At 43.0% G+C, this 23,370-nt stretch overlaps 2 protein-coding genes and 4 non-coding genes across 6 annotated transcripts; 1 reads left to right on the top strand and 5 right to left on the bottom strand.

Annotated features, from left to right (window-relative positions):
- The first annotated feature begins 49 nt into the window (after positions 1-49).
- Positions 50-14,318, top strand: LOC106581056 (phosphorylase b kinase gamma catalytic chain, skeletal muscle/heart isoform). The gene is made up of 10 exons (XM_014162766.2): positions 50-322; positions 3,009-3,151; positions 6,943-7,121; positions 7,718-7,772; positions 8,009-8,074; positions 8,342-8,505; positions 9,239-9,329; positions 10,375-10,528; positions 11,011-11,136; positions 12,911-14,318. Exons 2-10 carry the CDS (start codon positions 3,069-3,071, stop codon positions 13,175-13,177), a joined length of 1,185 nt encoding a protein of 394 aa, XP_014018241.1. The 5' UTR covers positions 50-322; positions 3,009-3,068; the 3' UTR covers positions 13,178-14,318.
- A 56-nt stretch (positions 14,319-14,374) lies between these two features.
- LOC106581054 (T-complex protein 1 subunit zeta) lies at positions 14,375-22,782 on the bottom strand. The gene is made up of 14 exons (XM_014162762.2): positions 22,476-22,782; positions 21,907-21,970; positions 21,549-21,683; positions 21,149-21,322; positions 18,179-18,282; positions 17,971-18,081; positions 17,206-17,365; positions 16,785-16,867; positions 16,413-16,509; positions 15,972-16,119; positions 15,284-15,417; positions 15,011-15,113; positions 14,829-14,901; positions 14,375-14,728 (listed from the first exon to the last, which is right to left on the bottom strand). The coding sequence occupies exons 1-14, from the start codon at positions 22,610-22,612 to the stop codon at positions 14,656-14,658; spliced, it is 1,596 nt and encodes a 531-aa protein (XP_014018237.1). The 5' UTR covers positions 22,613-22,782; the 3' UTR covers positions 14,375-14,655.
- Positions 15,682-15,817, bottom strand: LOC123729358 (small nucleolar RNA SNORA15). Its single transcript, XR_006761144.1, has one exon. It is a non-coding gene; the product is annotated as a small nucleolar RNA SNORA15 (small nucleolar RNA).
- On the bottom strand, positions 16,573-16,710 carry LOC123729357 (small nucleolar RNA SNORA15). Its single transcript, XR_006761143.1, has one exon. It is a non-coding gene; the product is annotated as a small nucleolar RNA SNORA15 (small nucleolar RNA).
- On the bottom strand, positions 16,939-17,077 carry LOC123729360 (small nucleolar RNA SNORA22). The gene has a single exon (XR_006761146.1). It is a non-coding gene; the product is annotated as a small nucleolar RNA SNORA22 (small nucleolar RNA).
- Positions 17,581-17,715, bottom strand: LOC123729359 (small nucleolar RNA SNORA15). Its single transcript, XR_006761145.1, has one exon. It is a non-coding gene; the product is annotated as a small nucleolar RNA SNORA15 (small nucleolar RNA).
- Positions 22,783-23,370: the final 588 nt, after the last annotated feature.

The raw sequence follows: 23,370 nt of genomic DNA, 5'->3' as shown, positions 1-23,370 counted from the left end.
ATTATCTGAGACGGTGTTGCATGCAAACTATTAGCGGGGATGTCACTGATTAGAATGTAAACCGGGGTGTTATTTCATGAATAGGAAGAAGATATGTGTACACGCGTAAAGGTCCTGTGCTCTTCAACTAGCACGGATTTATTTTGGGCATCTGACATTAGCATTCGCCCTTTTCCTATCCTAGCACAGTCCACCATGAAGACTTACCAACTGTGTTGATATCGTTAGTGAGCCAGTTGCTCGTTTGTTACTTATTTTTATGAAGTGTTTGAATTATGATGGATTTAACTGCATTGTAAGGACTAAACACGCATTGATTACGGTGAGTGTTGATCGTGGGAATTTCGTGTTTGTTCAACTTGACAAGACCGCGATTTAAAAGGTCAAATAGTGATAAGTGAAATGTACGACAGCAGTTGATGGCTGATTTATAAGATTTGTTTCCAAAATGGCTTGCGATTCAATCGGTTAATTTGTAACAATACTGGAAATAGTGTAACAGGCTGATGATGCTCGACCCACTCAGAACAATAGTGTATCTTGTGTATTCCACAAAATTCAATGCTCGCATGCATTATTATGATAGATTAATTATATCTAGGAATGGTTCCATTTATTATTAGTCCATCAAATATTTCTGGAATACTTTTAACAAAAATGTAATCATTACATAATGTCGCGTTCATTCACGTGCCAGTCGGAACTAGGAAACTCAGAAATGTCCGACTTGCTAACTGGTTGAAGCCGCACATGTATAACTACAACCAGTTAGTAAATTGCACATTGCCGAGTTTCCTAGTTCCGATTAGTACCTGAACGCAGCATAATGCGTTGGCTAAATCAATATTTTTTAAAAATATATATATTTTCATGGGTTTATGAATAACCTAGTGTAATGAGAAATAGCCTAGCTATATCTATTATATTCTGTCACACGTTGTTCTTTCCCTCTGATCATGGCCACCTACGGAGGGGGCCGGGGGCGGAGCTTGGAAATGTCATTATATAGCTCGTATTTAAACCAGTTCAACATGGCATCTGCGTCTCTATCCCGGGTCGACCTGTTCTATTTACACATACAGTTGAAGTTGGAAGTTTACATACACCTTAGCCAAATTCATTTATACTCAGTTTCTCACAATTCCTGAATTTAATCCCAGTAAAATGTCCCTGTTTTAGGTCAGTTAGGATCACCACTTTAATTTAAGAATGTGAAATGTCACAATAATGGTAGAGATAATTATTTATTTCAGCTTTTATTTCTTTCATCACATTCCCAGTGGGTCAGAAGTTTACATACACTCAATTAGTATTTGGTAGCATTGACTTTAAATTGTTTCACCTGGGTCAAACGTTTTGGGTAGCCTTCCACAAGCTTCCCACAATAACTTGGGCGAATTTTGGCCCATTCCTCCTGACAGAGCTGGTGTAACTGAGTCAGGTTTGTAGGCCTCCTTGCTCACACACACACCTTTTCAGTTCTGCTCACAAGTTTTCTATAGGATTGAGGTCAGGGCGTTGTGATGGCCACTCCAATACCTTGACTTTGTTGTCCTTAAGCCATTTTGCCACAACTTTGGAAGTATTCTTGGGGTCATTGTCCATTTGGAAGACCCATTTGCGACCAAGCTTTAACTTCCTGACTGATGCCTTGAGATGTTGCTTCAATATATCCACATCATTTTCCTTCTCATGATGCCATCTATTTTGTGAAGTGCACTAGTCCCTCCTGCAGCAAAGCACCCCCACAACATGATGCTGCCACCCCCGTGCTTCACGGTTGAGATGGTATTCTTCGGCTTGCAAACCTCCCCCTATTTCCTCCAAACATAACGATGGTCATTATGGCCAAACAGTTATATTTTTGTTTCATCAGGCCAGAGGACATTTCTCCAAAAAGTACGATCTTTGTCCCCATGTGCAGTTGCAAACCGTAGTCTGGATTTTTTATGGCGGTTTTTGAGCAGTGGCTTCTTACTTGCTGAGCGGCCTTTCAGGTTATGTCGATATAGGACTCGTTTTACTGTGGATATAGATATTTTTGTACCTGTTTCCTCCAGCATCTTCACAAGGTCCTTTGCTGTTGTTCTGGGATTGATTTGCACTTTTCGTACCAAAGTACGTTCATCTCTAGGAGACAGAACGCCTCTCCTTCCTGAGCGGTATGACAGCTGCGTGGTCCCATAGTGTTTATACTTGCATACTATTGTTTGTATAGATGAACGTGGTATCTTCAGGCGTTTGGAAATTGCTCCCAAGTATGAACCAGACTTGTGGAGGTCTACAATTTTCTTTCTGAAGTCTTGGCTGATTTCTCTTGATTTTCCCATGATGTCAAGCAACGAGGCACTGAGTTTAAAGGTAGACCTTGAAATACATCCACAGGTACACCTCCAATTGACTCAAATGATGTCAGTTAGCCTATCAGAAGCTTCTAAAGCCATGACATCAATTTATGGAATTTTCCAAGCTGTTTAAATGCAGTCAACTTAGTGTATGTAAACTTCTGACCCACTGGAATTGTGATACATTGAATTAATTATAAGTGAAATAATCTGTCTGTAAACATTTGTTGGAAAAATTACTTGTGTCATGCACAAAGTAGATGTCCTAACCGTCTTGCCAAAACTATAGTTTGTTAACAAGAAATTTGTGGAGTGGTTGAAAAACGACTTTTAATGACTCCAACCTCAGTGTATGTAAACTTCCGACTTCAACTGTACATACATACATACACAACCATTGTCAAACAATTGGGCTACTGTCACCAAACACCTATATCAATTGTCTCCTATGTGCTTGCCTATATTGCTGTTAGGAGTTTAGAATGGAATTATTTTTGGGGGGAATTACATTTTTACTTTAAATTTCAAACATTTCACTGTGTTAGTAAAATCGAACTTAATACATTTTTTGTTAAAAGGGCAATCAACTTCACAAATACAGCTCAGTTTAATGAGGAAGTGAGTTTGCCCTGAATATGACCTGCTGTGTTTTCTTGTTCCCAGCTTGTTGTCAGCAGCAGCAGTACAATAGTCTAGTTTCCTTGGATAACCAGTCACGCCAACATGACCAAAGAGGACGAGATCCCAGATTGGGTGGGAGCTCAGGAGTTCTATGGCAAATATGACCCCAAGGAGATCCTGGGAAGGTATGGTATCATTTGTATGTCATATGGGATTGTTTACATGTACATGAGTAAAAAGAACATGAAGGTATTTTCTATTAATTCACTGCATAGAAATAGCCTGGCCCCAGGTCTGTTTGTGCTGTACACCTGTAACAAACTCGCATGTCAACTCAACAATGTTTGGCAATGCATCGCAATGACCATATGAGTTGGCTATACAGCCCACAATGATCTGGGACCAGACGAGAACAGAAATAATAATAAACAGAAACTCTAAACACACATCATACACCCCTCAGTCTAGACTGCTTATGGAAGGGAGTTGGGGTTTCTGGGAACTCACTATTAAACCCTGTCATCAGGGACATCCTTTGTGTCGTATCACTGTGTGTTGTTTGTTAATCAAGAGAGGTATGCCATTACGTAACTAAACTATGCATTGTTGAGCCGGGCGGCATTCATTTGAGCGTGTTTTAGGACAAAGGTTTTGGCACTGAACAGTACTAGTGATTGGTCAGCTAGTAGAGTCATTATGTCATCCCACTCGGATTCAGACAGGGGGTCACTTGTGTGATTAAGAAATTGCGTTATTTTCAAATCCAATTTTATTTGTCACATGCGCCGAATACAACAGGTGACACACCTTACCGTGAAATGCTTACTTACAAGCCCTTAACCAATAATACAGTTTAAAAAATAGTTAAGAAAATATTTACTAAATAAACTAAAGTAAAAAATAAAATAAAATGTAACACAATAAAATAACAATACAGAGGCTATATACAGGGGGTACCAGTACCGAGTCAATGTGCGGGGTAGTACAGGTTAGTCAAGGTCATTTGTTCATGTAGGCAGGGGTAAAGTTACTATGCATAGATGATAAATAGCGAGTTGCAGCTGTGTAAAATCAAGGGGGGGAAACAATGTAAATAGTCCAGGTGGCCATTTGATTAATTGTTCAACAGTCTTATAGCGTGGGGTTAGAAGCTGTTAAGGAGCCTTTTGGACCTAGACTTGGCGCTCCGGTATCGCTTGCCGTGCAGTAGCAGAGAGAACAGTCTATGACTTGGGTGACTGGAGTCTTTGACAATTTTTGGGGCCTTCCTCTGACACCACCTAGTATATAGGTCCTGGATGGCAGGATGCTTGGCCCCAGTGATGTACTGGGCCGTACGCACTACCCTCTGTAGAGCCTCACGGTCGGATGCAGAGCAGTTGCCATACCAGGCGGTGATGCAATCGGTCAGGATGCTCTCGATGGTGCAGCTGTAGAACCTTTTGAGGATCTGGGGACCCATGCCAAATCAGTCTCCTGAGGGGTAAAATGTTTTGTCATGCCCTCTTCACGACTGTCTTGGGGTGTTTTGACCATAATAGTTTGTTGGTGATGTGGAGACCAAGGAACTTGAAACGCTTGACCTGCTCCACTACAGTCTATCGATGTGAATGGAGGCGTGTTTGGCCCCCCTTTTCCTGTAGTCCACAATCATCTCCTTTGTCTTGCTCATGTTGAGGAAAAGGTTGTGGTGCCAGGACAAAGAGGTTGTTGTCCTGGCACCACACTGCCAGGTCTCTGACGACCTACCTATAGGCTGTTTTATCGTTGTTGGTGATCAGGCCTACCACTGTTGTGTCGTCAGCAAACTTAATGATGGTGTTGGAGTCGTGCTTGGCCACGCAGTCGTGGGTGAACAGGGAATATAGGAGGGGACTGAGCATGCACACCTGAGGGGCCCCCGTGTTGAGGATCAGCGTGGCAGATGTGTTGTTGCCTACCCTTACCACCTGGGGGCGGCCCGTCAGGAAGTCCAGGATCCAGTTGCAGAGGGAGGTGTTTAGTCCCAGGGTCCTTAGCTTAGTGATGAGCTTTGTGGGCACTATGGTGTTGAACACTGAGCTGTAGTCAATGAACATCATTCTCACATAGGTGTTCCTTTTGTCCAGGTGGGAAAGGGAACTGTGGAGTGCGTCATCTGTGGATCTGTTGGGGTGGTATGTGAATTGGAGTGGGGTTTCTGTTGATGTGAGCCATGACCAGCCTTTTAAAGCACTTCATGGCTACTGACGTGAGTGCTACGGGGCGGTAGTCATTTAGGCAGGTTACCTTAATGTTCTTGGGCACAGGCACTATGGTGGTCTGCTTGAAACATGTAGGTATTACAGACTCGTCAGGGAGAGGTTGAATATGTCAGTGAAGACACTTGCCAGTTGGTCCACGCATGCTCTGAGTACACGTCCTGGTAATCCGTCTGACCCTGCGGCCTTGTGAATGTTGACCTGTTAAAGGTCTTTCTCACATCGGCTACGGAGAGCATGATCACACAGTCGTCTGGAACAGCTGGTGCTCTCATGCATGCTTCAGTGTTGCTTGCCTTGAAGCAAGCATAAAAGGCATTTGGCTTGTCTGGTAGGCTGGCGTCACTGGGCAGCACGCGGCTGGGTTTCCCTTTGTAGTCCGTAATAGTTTGCAAGCCCTGCCACATCTGACAAGCGCCAGAGCTGATTGTAGTAGTATTCAATCTTAGTCCTGTATTTACGCTTTGCCTGTTTATTTTAGTTTTTTGCCATTGTTTCTCACAAGTATCACAAAACGTTAACAAAGACAGGACAGATCAAAGACAAGATAATTCATCATCGTTTTTTGTACATAAAAAAAACACATTTAGTATGTGGGCCACATGAGAATAAAACCCACCACAACCCTGTTGTTGCCAGCATCATACTCCAACTAACAGAGCCACTCTACCCTTGTCAGCACAAGTTAGCCATTTACCTTAAAGAAAACCTTGATAAAGCTTTACCACTGTTCTTATTGGGCTGGTGGGCTCTGTGACATGTCACATAAACAACAGTATAGTATGGCATAACACACACATCACCTGTATTATCGTATCAGTTTCCTGCACATGTAGAGAACAACAACATGCTTTTAGAGAGAACACTTGTATTTCAATATACTGAGGGGTATGTACTTGCTTTTGTGGCCTAATGCAGCTTCATGTCATTATATGGAGTATAGGCCTACTTGCAAAGTGCAGAAGGTTCTCAAAAAGAAAATGGTAAGGATGAACATGTTTTTGAGACTGCCTTAATATATAAAGCTGTGCTTCAGATATTTCAAATATTTTATCTGATAGGGATAGACAATCAGTCTCAGCCTTGTGAGATTTTAGCTCTAGTATATGTTCTGCATTAGATACACATTGTGTCCTGTATTGGTTTATTTAGAGTTGTATTACATCCTATATAATCTCTCGTAGACAGATGCACGTAACATAAATGGTAGTAGCATCTGTCGACAGACTGTGGAACGCGACGACCAACAAGGAACTTTGTTCTGGTACGCAGATTTTCTGTCACTAATCGTTTGAACAAATCACGATTTAGCTTCTTTTGAATTTCGGTAGGGGAGGGGACATTTTGCCCATAGATTTGCACGAAACTAGCTAAATTTCCATTTAGAGAGATTGAGATTTCGCTAGTCCCGTTGGTACATTTTCTAACACGTCTCCCTTGTAATTATAGTACATCTATGCTCCCCATAGAATTTAATCTTAAATATTTGAAGCAATTCCACAAAATGTTAGTTCTGGGTGTCCGAGATTACATCCTATAGAGTGATGATCAGAGGTTTGTGGATTCAAATCCCTGGTGGGGCACATTGCCGTTGTTTCTTTGCTATGGAACAAATCTAACTAAATAAGTTCCACTTGAGTATTCAGCTGTACAAATAAAATAAAAACTTGAAATGTGTGTGATGTAATTTACTACCTTTAGATATGACGCTGTTCGTTTTTCCTGTCCTTGTTCAGGGGGGTGAGTAGCGTGGTGCGACGTTGTATTCATAAACAAACCCAACAGGACTATGCGGTCAAAATCATTGACGTCACTCCTTCTGACAAGATCTCGTCTGCAGAGATCGAGGAGATCAAAGAGGCCACAGTGAAGGAGATTGATATTCTCAAGAAAGTCTATGGAATGGACAACATCAGTAAGCAAAATAACACCACAATGTGTACATTATTGACACTTTAATGGAACTTCATGTATATAACAACAAAACTACCTGGAAAAAACTTGAGGAAGAAACTCACACATCCATCTAGCCTATTCCTGGAGTAGGTTTAATCTGGATTTGGAAAATGGGCCCTATAAAAACATTATTCACCCATCTGGTCTAATATGGAGTGTGGAGCACATTGACATGGATCTCTGAAGTTATTTTACAATAGCTTTGTTCAAAGGTTATGTCTATGCATCCTAGAGGGTTGGACAACTTTAGCATTTGCTCTCCTCTACTGCTTCATAACCATGACTGCGCATCACTTGTTTAGCTAGAAAAGGTCAAATTGATAATATAACATCTGTGTAACTCTATGGCTGTGTTTACACAGGCAGCCAAATTCTGATATTTATTCCCCCACTAATTGGTCTTTTGATCAATCACATCAGATCTTTTCACAGCAGATATTTTCAGAGCTGATCTGATTGGTCAAAAGACCAATTTGTGAAACAAATATCAGAATTGGGCTATCTGTTCTACTGGTTGTAGACATACATCATAACAGGCCTATTATCTCTCCACAGTCCAGCTGAAGGACTGCTATGAGTCCAAAGCCTTCTTCTTCCTGGTGTTTGACCTGTAAGTAACCAGACAGACTCTGCAGCATACAATCACGTAATCTGTCAATTTCCTAACAAGGAATCTTATAAATATTTATACAACATTTAAAAAACACTTTCCAATCAAGATACAAGGAAGAGTGACATTTTTAGTGCACCAATGATTTTCTCCAGTGATTATACAGAGTACATTTGACTCAACACTTTCTGGCCCTCAGGATGTATGCATACCAATATAATTTGTCTCTCTCCCAGGATGAAGAGAGGAGAGCTGTTTGACTACCTCACAGAAAAAGTAACTCTGAGTGAGAAGGAGACCAGGTCAGAAACTCTACCTCACACACATTCATTCACTATCTTATTGTCGTACATCTTGGTTCGGTCCCCTCAAAAATGTATATCTGGACAAGACTGTTTGGGGTTGAGGGGTTCATTAGACATTTGAGGGACATTGACAGATTTGCTGTGTGAGAGCTTTAGAATTTGAGTGATTTGAGGCTAGTTTGGCCCTAATGGGAAGAGGCTTGCATGTTTAGGGAGTGTGAGAGATATAGATCAGAAGGACAACATTTCCCTATTTTCCTGTAGGAAGATCATGCGTGCCCTGCTAGAGGTGGTTAAATTCCTCCATGACCAGAACATCATCCACAGAGACCTCAAGCCTGAGAATATCCTGCTGGATGACAACATGGACATCAAGCTCACTGACTTCGGCTTCTCCCTGCAGATTGAGCCCGGACAGACACTGAACGGTTAGTTAGTAGTTTCTATCAACAGATGTGGGGTCTACGACTGGCAAAGAAAATCTAGTTAATTACTGTCCCACTCAATCTCATTTTGACTGAATTAGCAGTGAAATCATTGTAGAAAGTTGTCAGAATACCCCATGTCCACAATTGCATACCACATAGAATTAAGCATTATAGCGGAAGGTAATGAGGGCTACATACTGGCTGCTCAGTCAGTGGAAGGAAGCCTCATATTTTGAACGCTGTGGTGCTAAGTTAGAACACTAGTTGTCAGTGCTATGTAGAGGAACCCTTTCTAGCTAGTCAACGCCCCTAAATCCTCTTCCACAACCCACTCCCCTTCTGTCCTGTCCCTGTCGTTAGCTCAAGCAAAGGTTAAGATGCAACAGGACACTTGCTGAGCTATTTGCTGTTCCCAAATCATTAGGAGCATGTGTTGACCTTTCAAAAGGCGACACTGTGACTTCTCAGCATGCACAGAACTTCAGACTAGGAACTGCAGTCAGTTTTTTTGTGGTAAAATACAATCCACACTTATACGTTTGTCAACAAATACTATATAGGTTCAGGTTGAATGATAAACATGCAAAGAACAGTCAATTACTGTAGTAGACTATGATGTTTCCTGTATCAGCTTGAGACTTTCATATACATTTATTGTACTCATAATTATGAGAATATTAATTATTACTAATATTCACCTAGCAATGCCCCCTCTATCTGTTTTCTACGCCAGAGGTGTGTGGGACCCCTGGCTATCTGGCTCCTGAGATCATTGAGTGCTCCATGGACCCCAACCACAGGGGATACGGGACTGCAGTCGACATGTGAGTACTCCGATTACACACAACTACCCATTCACCTTTCCATCTACCCGCTGGATACCAGATCTTGGATAAATAATGTACATAAAACTTCTCTGTCCTCCCACTGCTCCAGCACTTAATTTATTTTATTACAAATTATATATAATGGAAATATTATCGCTAATCACCATTTAAGTGCAACATTTATTTCTAAAAGTATCCATTTAGTTAAGCTTGTTCCATAGTATTTATTTAGTTTAATATTACTTGGTACCTAGTTTTTACATGGTAGCTAACTGCCAAAATAAAGGAAACACCAACATAAAGTGTCTTAATAGGGCGTGGTGCCACCACGAACCGCCAAAACAGCTTCAATGCACCTTCGCATAGATTCTACAAGTGTCTGGAACTCTATTGGAGGGATGCGACACCATTCTTCCATGAGAAATGCCATCATTTTGTGTTTTTTTGATGGTGGTGTAAAACGTTGTCTCAGGCTCAATTGGGTTGCAATCTGGTGACTGAGACGGCCATGGCATATGGTTACCTCGTTTTCATGCAAATCAAACCATTCAGTGACCACTCCTGCCCTGTGGATGGGGGCATTGTCATCCTATGGAGGCATAGCCATGGTATTTATTTATTTGACCTTTATTTAACTAGGCAAGTCACTTAAGAACAAATTCTTATTTTCAATGACGGCCTAGGAACCGTGGGTTAACTGCCTTGTTCATGGGCAGAACGACAGATTTTTACTTTGTCTGCTCGGGGATTCGATCTTGCAACCTTTCGGTTACTAGTCCAACGCTCTAACCACTAGGCTACCTGCCACCAAAATAAAGGCCTGCCCAGCCTTTTTATACATGACCCTAAGCATGATGGGATGTTAATTGCTTAATTAACTCATAAACCACACCTGTGTGGAAGCACCTTCTGTCAATATACTTTGTATTCCTCATTTACGCATGTTTCCACTATTTTGGCAGTTACCTGTATATTATATGGTGAAATAAAGTCCTAGAAAAAGTATCACTATAATCCTGATGATGATTTATCGTGATTCCAGATGGAGTTCAGGGGTGATCTTGTACACCCTGCTGGCTGGATCCCCTCCCTTCTGGCACAGAAAACAGATGATGATGCTTCGTATGATCCTAGCTGGGAACTACGACTTATCCTCTCCTGAATGGGACGACCGGTCCGACACTATCAAAGACCTAGTGGGTTTGGAATGATTAACACTGTAGCTTCAAAACATGGTTAAAACTATACTTCTGATCTCAAGGATAGTCAGCTGCATCCATAGCTCTGTCAATGAATCCACTTTATTGGTCCATTTGCACAGATACTGTTTATTTTTTGCTGTCACAGTACCCAATTTGACACACATCACAGGCTGGGAGCAGTGCCCCTGGGGCACAAGTGGTAGTGCCTTGCTAATGGCAGAACAGCGGTAGGTTGTATATACGGGATATTGAATAAGGCTCACTCCCTGCAGATTTCCTCACTGGCAGCTCGGGGGTTCCAACCCTCCGTTTACCGGCCCACCCCTCTAACCTCAAGGCTACCTCCTCCCCCTAATTTGAGAGTGCCTACATTTCTCCAGCCGCATCCTTCAGCTTTTTGTCAGAATGGCCACTTTTTTTGAGGGGGGAATCCTTGATTGCCCCTTAAATATTGCCTCATGTCTCCCTGTTTTCAGATCTCCAGGATGTTGATGGTAAACCCAGATCAGCGTTATACAGCCCAAGACTGCCTGAACCACCCCTTCTTCCAGCAGTATGTGGTGGCTGAAGTACGACACTTCACCCCCAAGAGGAGGTTCAAGGTAAGAGCAGCAACACTATACAAAGATTCCCATGTGATGTGGAATCAACACCACGGTTGGGGATTTATGTTTGAGTTCAGAAATCCTCATGGTAAATTAGTTTTCTAAATGTCAATATCGGAACTGACTGGGATCGATGGCATATGACACCGTAATAGCAGTCATAGGCCAAATAAATCCTAACATGCAGTCTGATGTACAGTCGTGGCCAAAAGTTTTGAGAATTAATGTGTCAGTCTGCTGCCTCAGTTTGTATGATAGCAATTTGCATATGCTCCAGAATGTTATGAAGAGTGATCAGATGAATTGCAAAGTCCCTCTTTGCCATGCAAATGAACTGAATCCCCCAAAAACATTTCCACTGCATTTCAACCCTGCCACAAAAGGACCAGCTGACATCATGTCAGTGATTGTCTCGTTAACACAGGTGTGAGTGTTGACGAGGACAAGGCTAGAGATCACTCTGTCATGCTGATTGAGTTCAAATAACAGACTGGAAACTTCAAAAGGAGGGTGGTGCTTGGAATCATTGTTCTTCCTCTGTCAACCATGGTTACCTGCAAGGAAACACGTGCCGTCATCATTGCTTTGCACAGAAAGGGCTTCACGGGCAAGGATATTGCTGCCAGTAAGATTGCACCTAAATCAACCGTTTATCCGATCATCAAGAACTTCAAGGAGAGTGGATCAATTGTTGTGAAGAAGGCTTCAGGGCGCCCAAGAAAGTCCAGCAAGCGCCAGGACCGTCACCTAAAGTTGATTCAGCTGCGGGATCGGAGCACCACCAGTACAGAGCTTGCTCAGGAATGGCAGCAGGCAGGTGTGAGTGCATCTGCACGCACAGTGAGGCGAAGACTTTGAGGATGGCCTGGTGTCAAGAAGGGCAGCAAAGAAGCCACTTCTCTCCAGGAAAAACATCAGGGACAGACTGATATTCTGCAAAGGGTACAGGGATTGGACTGCTGAGGACTGGGACTAAGTCATTTTCTCTGATGAATCCCCTTTGATTGTTTGGGGCATCCGGAAAAAAGCTTGTCCGGAGAAGATAAGGTGAGCGCTACCATTAGTTCTGTGTCATGCCAACAGTAAAGCATCCTGAGACCATTCATGTGTGGGGTTGCTTCTCAGCCAAGGGAGTGGGCTCACTCACAATTTTGCCTAAGAACACAGCCATGAATAAAGAATGGTACCAACACATCCTCCGAGAGCAACTTCTCCCAACCATCCAGGAACAGTTTGGTGACGAACAATGCCTTTTCCAGCATGATGAAGCACCATGCCATAATGCAAAAGTGATAACTAAGTGACTCGGGGAACAAAACATCAATATTTTGGGTCCATGGCCAGGAAACTCCCCAGACTTTAATCCCATTGAGAACTTGTGGTCAATCCTCAAGAGGCGGGTGGACAAACAAAAACCCGCCAATTCTGACAAACTCCAAGCATTGATCATGCAATAATGGGCTGCCATCAGTCAGGATGTGGCCCAGAAGTTAATTGACAGCATGCTAGGGCGGATTGCAGAGGTCTTGAAAAAGAAGGGTCAACACTGCAAATATTGACTTTGCATCAATTTCATGTAATTGTCAATAAAAGCCTTTGACACTTATGAAATGCTTGTAATTATACTTCAGTATTCCATAGTAACATATGACAAAAATATCTAAAGACACTGAGGCAGCAGACTTTGAAAATTAATATGTAATTCTCAAAACTTTTGGCCACGACTGTACATAGAACCAACACATTCTCACCCTCATCATCATGTCACCAGGTCGTCTGCATGACAGTGCTGGCTGTGATGCGCATCTACTGTAATTACCGCCGCGCCAAGCCTATCACCAAGGAGGTGATCAAGAGTGACCCGTACGCCATCAAGCCCATCCGCAAGCTAATCGACGCCTGTGCCTTCAAGATCTATGGCCACTGGGTCAAGAAGGGCCAGACCCAGAACAGAGCCGCCCTGTTCGAGAACACTCCCAAGGCCATCTTGCTGTCCATGGCTGCAGAGCCCGAGGACTCCTCCATGCACTCCTGGTAATGATGCGGTTTCTCAGTCCAGGTCCTAAGAGGGAGGTGGGACTCTACATAAGCTTGCCATCTGTCTCAATTCTCTATCCTTTTCAAATCTAATGGTTTTAAATGTGTGCGGAGGAGTGTACGGCTGCACACATCTGGAGAAAGGACAGAATTGGGCTGGTATGTCATTAGGCTCGGCTCAGGATTTGACTCCATCTGTCTTAATTGGGCTGATTGAAGCGTTGGTGTGACGCAATAACAAAAACAAACTTTGGGTTGGACACTTTAGAGATGTAGCATGAGATATAGCTTGTTCTTTGTATCAAAAAAGAGGCTTGGTGAAAATCCATGCTAATGGATTGCAGATATTTGTTGCTTGACTGGTATGTCTTTTAAACCAGTGGTTCTCAAACCTCGCCTCAGGGACCCCCAGCCGTTCCATGTATTTGATCTATTCCACACCTGATTCAACTCGTCACTAATCAGGCCTTTGAATAGGTGAGCTAGTTTAGAGATACAACAAAATTGTGATACGTCTGAGGTTCCCAGAGGTTTAAGAACCACTGTTTTAAACTATGGATTGATTTTAACAAAGACTTGGGAAATATCCTAGAACTATACCCTCCAACACCTGCACTGAGGAATATTGGTCTGTGTTTAGTACATAATGGAACAAATAGCTAGATGACATCCACAGTGGAATGTTACATCACTTTTCTATGGCTTATACAGTATTGCAGGTCTCAGAAAATTCAGAGATGAAATAGTGCACACATCCAGGCTCTCTATTCTTTTCCAACATGAGTATGATGTCCAGTCTAGTATATAGATGTATTCTGAAATGTTGCTCCCTACTGAATTATTCCTAGATAGTGTTAAAGGTAATTTCAACCATATAATGAGCCTCAAATTCCATATGCGTAGAGTGTTATGCATAAGACAATTTCTATGCATGCAAAGCTTCTTAGTGCTAGTGATTCTCCCCGTCGCTCAGTATGTGCAATGAACCCGGCCTGTACTAAGACATGTGCATTTTTATTGACATACAGTGTGAGTTATACTGTACTTGGTCATGTACTGTAAACTGTTTAAGGGAGCATGAGAACACTTTAATTGTATGCTAACATTGATTAATTTTATTTATTAAATCTCAACCTGATTGATGTATGTGATTGGTGCAAAATGTATAACTTATGATTTATTATAATGAGCTTCAAACTCAAAGCCAAGCTACAGGTTTATTACATACTAAGAGAGGTTTATACATTCTTGGTATGATCCATAACAAAAACAAAAATGAACACGTGGGATGAAAGTGTCCATCCATGTATAATACGACAGAACGGACATGTCAACAAGATAATTCTCCAATCACCACCTAGGATGAGAACCTAATACTGGTCCATTTATTCCCCTAGTTATTCTACGAGGCTGCGCTAATAACTAGTATCTGAAGTGGTAGTCATCCACAAGAGCTCATCTCGGTCATCGGTTCTGACCTTAGCCCTTCAGGGATGACATGCCTGCTCTCATGATCTCATCCACCAACAGGATGTTGCTGGCTATTACCGTGCTGTGGACAGAAAAATCAATAACAGTTTAATCCAAAGGGTCATTGAATCTTAAATCTGAAGGGTCGTACTGAATTGAGATTAAAAGGGTGTTGTTCTTACCATGAGTGAAGGAGTTGTTTCTTAACACTGTAGTTATCCCAAACCCCAGCTTCCGAAGCGACCATTGGTTCACCTAAAGAAAAATTGGTACATTTAAAGTGATTCATATTTTTGTTTTGACATAGGAAATGGGTATGATGTGAAATAAATCCATATCCTCAGTTTGAGGTTAAATTCCATACCAGAGCTCAGGTCGACTCCAACCAGCTGACCACTCTCTTTGTACTCAGTCTGGAGTTTGACCAGGGTCTCCATTGGATCATACCCAGAGTTCTGGGCTAGTACCTGGAGAGAAAGAAACAGTCAGTCAGCAGTACTTAGCAATAGATCTAAGACTTTTCTTAACTAAAAGCTGATGTCCTTCATTGTCAGAGTTAAATAGCTGTTATATCAATAGAATGCCAAAGCACGGAAGGCATTGACAAAAATAAATAACTTTAAGACTCATTACATACCTTAGGGATGATGAGGAGGGCATCAGCAAAAGCCTGCACACCCAGCTGAGCCCGGCCTTTCACTGAGGGTTTGTGCTTTATCAGAGCATCATGCACAGCCACCTCAAAGGCCCCGGCCCCTGACACCACGCAGCCTGCAAAGTCAACACTGGGATCAGACTCTGAACATCAGCTGACAAGCAATACTGAGAAGATCAGTCATTGATATGGGTAGGCACACATTGAAAAACAAAAGGATTTCTAAAAGGTATTATTATACACACAAAATTAAGTGATTTGAGGCAGAGTGGTGTTTGAAAATGTGAATGGATGCCATCTGACCACAGACTTATCATTCCATTGGGAAGACTTTACAGTGGGCTGTTCCTGAAGAGTTTTAGTATGCACTTAAACTAGCTACTTGTATTCACTTCTCCAAGGAGTAGGTGAGGCACAGGTCAGCACTCACCTTTAGTAAAGAAGTAGTGAAAGGATGTTTTGCATGGTGTCTGATTGCATCTACTACTGACAGAGTAACACAGAACTCGTCCATGCCTACAAATCTATTCCAGCATCGTTACAGAATCAGTCCCATCTTGATAAAACCAAACTCCCCCACTCAATATCTGATAGAGCTGGATTCAAATAGTTGCTGAGTTTGATTAATCCTCCCTAGTGTCAGATGAACTTCCATTGCAGCGGTACATACCGTCCTCGATGGCGTTCTTGACGGCCCTGAGCCCATCCCTGACTGCGTCTTTGATCTGGGTCAGGGTGTGTTTGTTGGGTCCCTTCACAAGCAGGGTCACTGACAGGGGGTTTCCACACTTCTCTATGAATGTGTACTTCTCCTCACCCTGTATGGGGGGAGAAACCACTACATTACATATTTAACTTCACAATAAACCACAATTACATGTTTGGCCATCATGATATCATACACATTTTTACCAAATCATACATTTTCATAGTATTGGAAAGAAGAGGCAAGGCAAGTTGAGAGGCCCCTTTTGTATCCTCACTTAGTGGGGTGAATGTGGCCAGTGATTCCACCCACCCACACCAGGAGGAATTCTGTACCAAATGTTCTGGAAACTGGTACCGACGGTTTGTCCTGGTCTAGAGGTAAAGACCCAGCATGTTAACTCACCAGTGTGTGTTCATAGACCAGACCAGCCTGGCCCAGGCATTCTGGGGTGAGGTCTTCGAAAGAGTTCATGGCGATACCTCCACAGGCCAGGGTGAGTCTGGGGGGAGACGGGGTAAAAGTGTCAGCCAGACACTCAAATATTACATTTGCCACACACACACACTGTATTCACTCCTCCACTGAGTAGGTGAGGCACAGGACAGCACTCACATTTAGTAAAGTAGGAGTGAAAATATGCTTTTGCATGGTGTCTGACTGATTTTACTACTGTCAAGAGTAACACAGAATTCGTCCATGCACAAGAGTACCTCTCCAAGATGCACTGTTCAAGCTTGTAAACAAAGACTGAGGCAGGCTATATAGTTTTTGTACCTTTCCATGTTCCTCCTCTTGGTCCTACGCAGAGCTACAATGCCCTCTTTGGCCAGAGCATCCAGGGAATATGGGTCAATGCCCTGTAAGGAGTAATTTAAAAATATATATATTTAATGAACCCAAATGTAATTCAAATAATTTTTAATATGCTGCATGTACTGGTCTGCTGAATACATGTGGAGGAGAATGCAGCTCCTCCAATGCAGAGGTTACAGACCACACTTTACTGTAGCACAGAGTAAAATCCAAGGGAGCTACAAAGAAAGCACACAAGGGTGTTCACTGTGCTGTCAGACACTTCTGCTTAATAAGAGTATTGCCTCAGAGTCTTCAAAAAATGTTCTTTGAAAGATTGATGATACATCACATTTCCAAAATACTTTTTTCGCCAGTGAATAAATTAACTTCCTAGTCATACCTTCTGGTTGAGGACCACAAAGCCCTTGCTGTTATCAGCACAAACTGCGTTCTTGAGCTCGATGATCTTCTTCACACGCTCCTCGATGAACTTCCTCTCAGCAGCCACCAGCTTCTCCCTCTCGCCAGCACTCTTGTAGAAGAAGCCAGAGTTCACCTCACTGAAAGTAAAGGAGGGGTTTATGTGAACGGACAGCTTAGAAATCCATGTTCTTTTCACAGGACACTCTATTGGAAAGTATACAACATAGGCAGTCCCACTACAAGCCCCTTTACTGTAGTAGTTACGTCCTATAATATTGACTTTCCAGTGACCAAAAATCATTCCTGCTTAAAAAGAGCTTTGCCGCTTCTCTGAAATGAACTAAACTGCAGGACTTGTATTCACTTCTCCATGGAGTAGATGAGGCACAGGTCAGCACTCACCCTTAGTAAAGAACTAGTGAAAGGATGCTTTTGCATGGTGTCTGACTGGATCTACTATTGACCGTAACACAGAATTCATCCATGCCTACACATGGGGCGGCAGGGTAGCCTAGTGGTTAGCGCGTTGGACTAGTAACCGAAAGGTCGCAAGTTCAAATCCCCGAGCTGACAAGGTACAACTTTGTCATTCTGCCCCTGAACAGGCAGTTAACCCACTGTTCCTAGGCCGCCATTGAAAATAAGAATTTGTTCTTAACTGACTTGCCTAGTTAAATAAAGGTAAAATAAAAATTGTCCACCTAGTAAAAGCCAAAGATAGCTGCGCTAACATTATACTGACGTTTTCTCATATTCCAAAGAGGCATTGCAAGTGAGCACAAAGGCATCCTCCACCCGTTTCTTCATGTCTGGATGGCGGGCGCCGTGGTCCAACACCAGGCCTCGGATCAGCCTAGGGAGCGGGACAGAAAAGGTCACAATGTTGGACACAATTCAAATGTACGCATTGTCAGTGACTGTATATGAGGGAGAGTGATATGTACACTCACTGTGTGTCGCTGTCAGTCTTATGCTTCATCTCCATGATCTCTACCATGAACAGGTCAATAGGCTCGTTGGGTCTGTGGATAGCCAGCACAGCATCCACCACAGCCTGAAAAATATACCCCAAGTAAAGGGAGTGAAGTTATTAGATGTGCTGATCACACAATCAAATGACAAGTACAGCATTCCTTGATTAAGCTTGTCTGGTGCAATGGAGCCCATGGACGAGCCCCCCCCAAAAAGTCCCACACCAGCCAGGCTCAAGTAAATGCTCTAAGTCAGGGATGGGTAACTCCAGTCCGAGGGCCTGATAGGTGTGTTAGCTGGGGCAAAAGTGTGACAGACTCCAATAGACCAACTAATCATGATATTCAGTTTAAAATGCAATTGACTTAAAAAAAAATTAACAAAAATAAAATAAAAAAATGCCTGTTTGCGCTAGGGATGGGGAAAAGTGTTCGACCACTCCGGCCCCGAGGACTACAGTAGCCCATCCCTGCTCTACACGACCAAAAGTATGTGGACACCTGCTCGTCGAACATCTCATTCCAAAATCCTGGGCATTAATATGGAGTTGGTCCCCCCTTTGCCATTAGAGCCTATACTCTTCTAGGAAGGCTTTCCACTAGATGTTGGACCATTGGTGCAGAGACTTCCATTCTGCCACAAGAGCATTAGTGAGGTTGGGCAATTAGGCCTGGCTCGCAGTCAGCGTTCCAATTAATCCCAAAGATGTTAGATGGGGTTGAGGTCAGGGCTATGTTCTTCCACACCGATCTCAACAAACCATTTCTGTATGGACCTCGCTTTGTGCACTGCATTGTCATGCTGAAACAGGAAAGGGACGTTCCCAAACTGTTGCCCCAGAATCTAGAATGTCATTGTACGCTGTAGCGTTAAGATTTCCCTTCACTGGAACTAAGGGGCCCAGCCTGTACCATGAAAGCCCCAAAGCATTATTCCTCCTCCAAACTTTACAGTTGGCACTATGCATTGGAGCAGGTAGCGTTCTCCTGGCATCCACCAAACCCAGATTCGTCTGTCGGACTGCCAGATGGTGAAGCGGGATTCATCACTCCAGAGAACGTCTTTCGCCAGAGTCCAATGGTGGCGAGCTTTACACACGCTTGGCATTGTGATCTTAGGCTTGTGTGCGGCTGCTCGGCCATGGAAACCCATTTTATGAAACTCCCGACGAACAGTTATTGTACGGACGTTGCTTCCAGAGGCAGTTTGGAACTTGGTTGAGAGTGTTGCAACCGAGGACAGACAATGATTTTACGCGCTGTGTGCTTCAGCACGCGACGGTCCTATTCTGTGACCTCCCACTTCGCAGCTGAGCAGTTGTTGCTCGTAGACGTTTCCACATCACTATAACAGCACTTATAGCTGACCGGTACAGCTCTAGCAGGGCAGAAATTACAAGCTTTTGTATATATAGTGCAAGTAAAAAATAAAAATAAAAAATGCAACATGGAAGTGTTGGTCTCACGTTTCATGAGCTGAACTAATGTCCCAGAAATTTTCCATACGCACAAAAAGCTTATTTCTCTCAAATTTTGTTCACATCCCTGTTAGTGACCATATTTCATTTGCCAAGAGAATCCATCTACCTGACAGTTGTGGCATATCAAGAAGCTGATTACACAGGTGTACCTTGTGCTCGGGACAATAAGTCCATTAAAAATGTACAGTTTTGTCACAACAAAATGCTACAGATGTCTGAAGTTGAGGGAGCATGCAATTGGCATGCAGGAATGTCTACCAGAGCTGTTGCCTGATAATTTAAATGTTAATTTCTCTACCATAAGCAACTTCCAACGTTGTTTTAGAGGATTTGGCAGTACATCCAACCGACCTCAACAGCAGACCACGTGTAACCACAGCAGCCCGGGACCGCCACATCCAGATTTTTGACCTGCGGGATCTTGAGACCAGCCACCCGGACAGCTGATCAAACTGTGGGTTTACACAACCTAAGAATTTCTGCATAAACTGTGAGAAACCGTCTCAGGGATGTTCATCTGCATGCTCGTTGTCCTCACCAGGGTCTTGACCTGACTGCAGTTCAGTGTGCTCTTCACTGATAAATCCTGGTTTCTACTGAACCGGGCAGATGGCAGACAGCATGTATGCCGTTGTGTGGGCGAGCGGTTTGCTGATGTCAACGGTGTGAACAGTGACCCATGGTGGCGGTGGGGTTGTGGTATGGGCAGGCATAAGCTACGGACAATAAACCAAATTGCATTTTATGGACGGCAATTTGAATGCAGACACAGACAGCCCCATATACTAGCCACCACTGCGACCTGTATGCTCTCGTTGGCTGGCCCTCGCTTCAGATCTGTCGCCAAACCCACTGGCTCCAGGTCATCTATAAGTCGTTGCTAGGTAAAGCCCCGCCTTATCTCAGCTCACTGGTCACCATAGCAGCATCCTACCTCATTTGCACACACTGTATATAGACTTTCTCTATTGTATTATTGACTGTATGTTTGTTTATTCCATGTGTAACTGTGTTGTTTGTGTCGCACTGCTTTGCTTTATCTTGGCCAGGTCGCAGTTGTAAATGAGAACTTGTTCTCAACTAGCCTACCTGGTTAAACCAAAAAAATAAAGAGATCTGTACACAATTCCTGGAAGCTAAAAATGTTCCTGTTCTTCCATGGCCTGCATACTCACCAGACCTGTCACCCATTGAGCATGTTTGGGTTGCTCTGGATCGACATGTACAACAGCGTGTTCCAGTTCATGCCAATATCCAGCAACTTCGCACAGCCATTGAAGAGTGGGACAACATTCCAATGGCCACAATCAACAGCTTGATCAACTCTCTGAATGAGATGTCGCCCTGCATGAGCCAAATGGTGGTCACACCAGATAGTGACTGGTTTTCTGATCCACGCTCCTACTTTATGTTTTAAAAGGCATCTGAAGAACAGATGCATATCTGTATTCCCGTCACAAACACACACCTCTGTGAGGAGATCAGCCAGCTCGGCGTGGACCTTGGTCCTGAGGGAGGTGCGGGCCACGTGGATGAGGGTCTCTCTGTCCATCTCTCTGGTCACCTTCATCTCCTCGAGCACCTTCAGAGCCTTCTCCTTGGCTGCCTCAAAACCTTCTGCGATTATCCGTGGGTGGAGACCCTTTTTGGGGGCAAAGACAGAAAAAACAGGTTGGGAAAAAACACAGGAATAGGGGGTTAACTAATGGTACTGGGATGCAGATTATGCAACCTGCTTTAGTGGCACCGATTCTACATTTATCAATTAAATCCTTTTAAGTCATCACACAACCTTGCTAAAATGAAATGCTTTATCTAGGAAACTATTTCAATTACATGTTGGGGGCTTCCCCCAAGCCCCATCTCACCTCTGACACGTAGAGGTCTGCTTGTTTCAGGAGCTCTCCAATGATGAGCACATTGGATGTTGTACCGTCACCTGTGATGTCATCCTGTGCTGTAGCCACTTTGGCAATCAAGGATGCTGTCGGATGCTGGATTTGCTGATTGAAGACAATAATTTTGTGTCAAAGCAAGAACATAAGGCAACACATCTCACAATTAGTAAGGTTACAGATGTTAGGTGAAGATGTACTGGTCTACTGAATACATGTGGAGGAGAATGCACCAACTCCTCCAATGCAGAGGTTACAGACAACACTTTACTGTATCACAGAGTAAAATCCAAGGGAGCTACAAAAAAAACTCATGGGATATTTGTCTTACCATTTCGTGCAACAAGACATTACCATCTTTGGTCAGCTTTATGTCACCAGCCCCTGATACAAGCCTGCAAACAAGCACACAAAACATAATTTGTTAGAGGCTCAACAAATGGATATTTAAAACATGACTAGATGCATTGTACACTGTCTCTAATCACGAGTATAGCTAGAAAACAATGAGACTAGTTGTATATAAACTGATAGTCAGCTTTTCAGTTATAGTATAGTCTCCAAATGATCTAGGTACCTACTGATTATCCTTTATTGCTAATACCATTGATTGGTCAAATAATCCAGTGCCCATTGTAAAACCACTCCCTGATGATAATTCAGATAGCTAAATTACAGCTAGCTAACGGTAGCTACGTATTTTGGAGGTGGCTAGGAAATCCACTATCTATCAATCAAGCTAACATATTTCCTTGGAGAAACTACTGCGTACAATGGATCAGACAAAATAAACATATCTAATACCATAAATGGTCTACTGGCTGCCAGGATACCACGATGTTAGCTAAACTAGCAGCAGTAGCATGCTAACTGCTAGCAAGCATGGCCAGTTGCACTCACATTTTCATTGTTCCTTTTGGTCCCAAATTACTTTTGAGCACATCCTGAAGACCCCGAGCAGCACTGATATTTACTGCAAGAGCGGCTTGAGCACGTGCTACCTCAGCTTTCGGGTTTAATGCCTTTATAGCAGTCATGGTGTAAACATTTGCTATTCAGTTAATCCACGCTGCAGAATTTACTGTAAAGGCTAACGCTAAATTAAGAAAGGCCGGTTTCTGGAACTCTCTAGGCTTCACGTGCGGAAATTGACAATGATCCCTCCTTACTGTCGTCTTATTGGCCAGATGTTAGGCGGAAATCCAAATTACCCTGTATGATTGGTGAAACAATAGGTAACTCAAGTATAGAAAAGGCGGAGTCTACTTTTTTGTTCAGGAGGTTCAATTTGGCGCTAAGCGGCACAAATTCACAGATCTTTATAATACAAATCTGTTCAAACTCAGCTGTTTAGAAGAGGATGTGATTTACAAGTCAGATAAAAAAGTGCCCTACTCCTTTCTAGAATCTACCAGCATGAGCAACCACTTTGTATGAAATTAACTATTAATATGGACATAAATAGCTAATGTATATGTAAAAATAGATGTCATTTGTCTCACTATCAAAAAGGCAATGCAGTTGGGGGCGGAATAGCCATCTCGAGACAACTCCGATATAGTATTTTTTTTTTTTAAGTTGCCGGGATGTCACGTGTCCTACTTATCTCAGTACACTAGTAACAATTTAATCATTACGAAACTTTTATTAGATCAAATAAACCTCACGTTGCAAATAAGCCACCAAATTCGACTCTCACTGATCTCCACACAAAAACTCCTTGCTTGGTGGGCGAAGCAACGAAAAAACGCCACCTGCTGGACATTCTTTTCTGCCGAGTTGGGCATCTCACATC

This window comes from Salmo salar, chromosome ssa20 (assembly GCF_905237065.1).
Source record: "Salmo salar chromosome ssa20, Ssal_v3.1, whole genome shotgun sequence".
Classification (NCBI taxonomy): domain Eukaryota; kingdom Metazoa; phylum Chordata; class Actinopteri; order Salmoniformes; family Salmonidae; genus Salmo; species Salmo salar.
The sequence above is the reverse complement of the archived record's forward strand: the minus strand, read 5'-3'. Positions and strand labels throughout refer to the sequence as shown.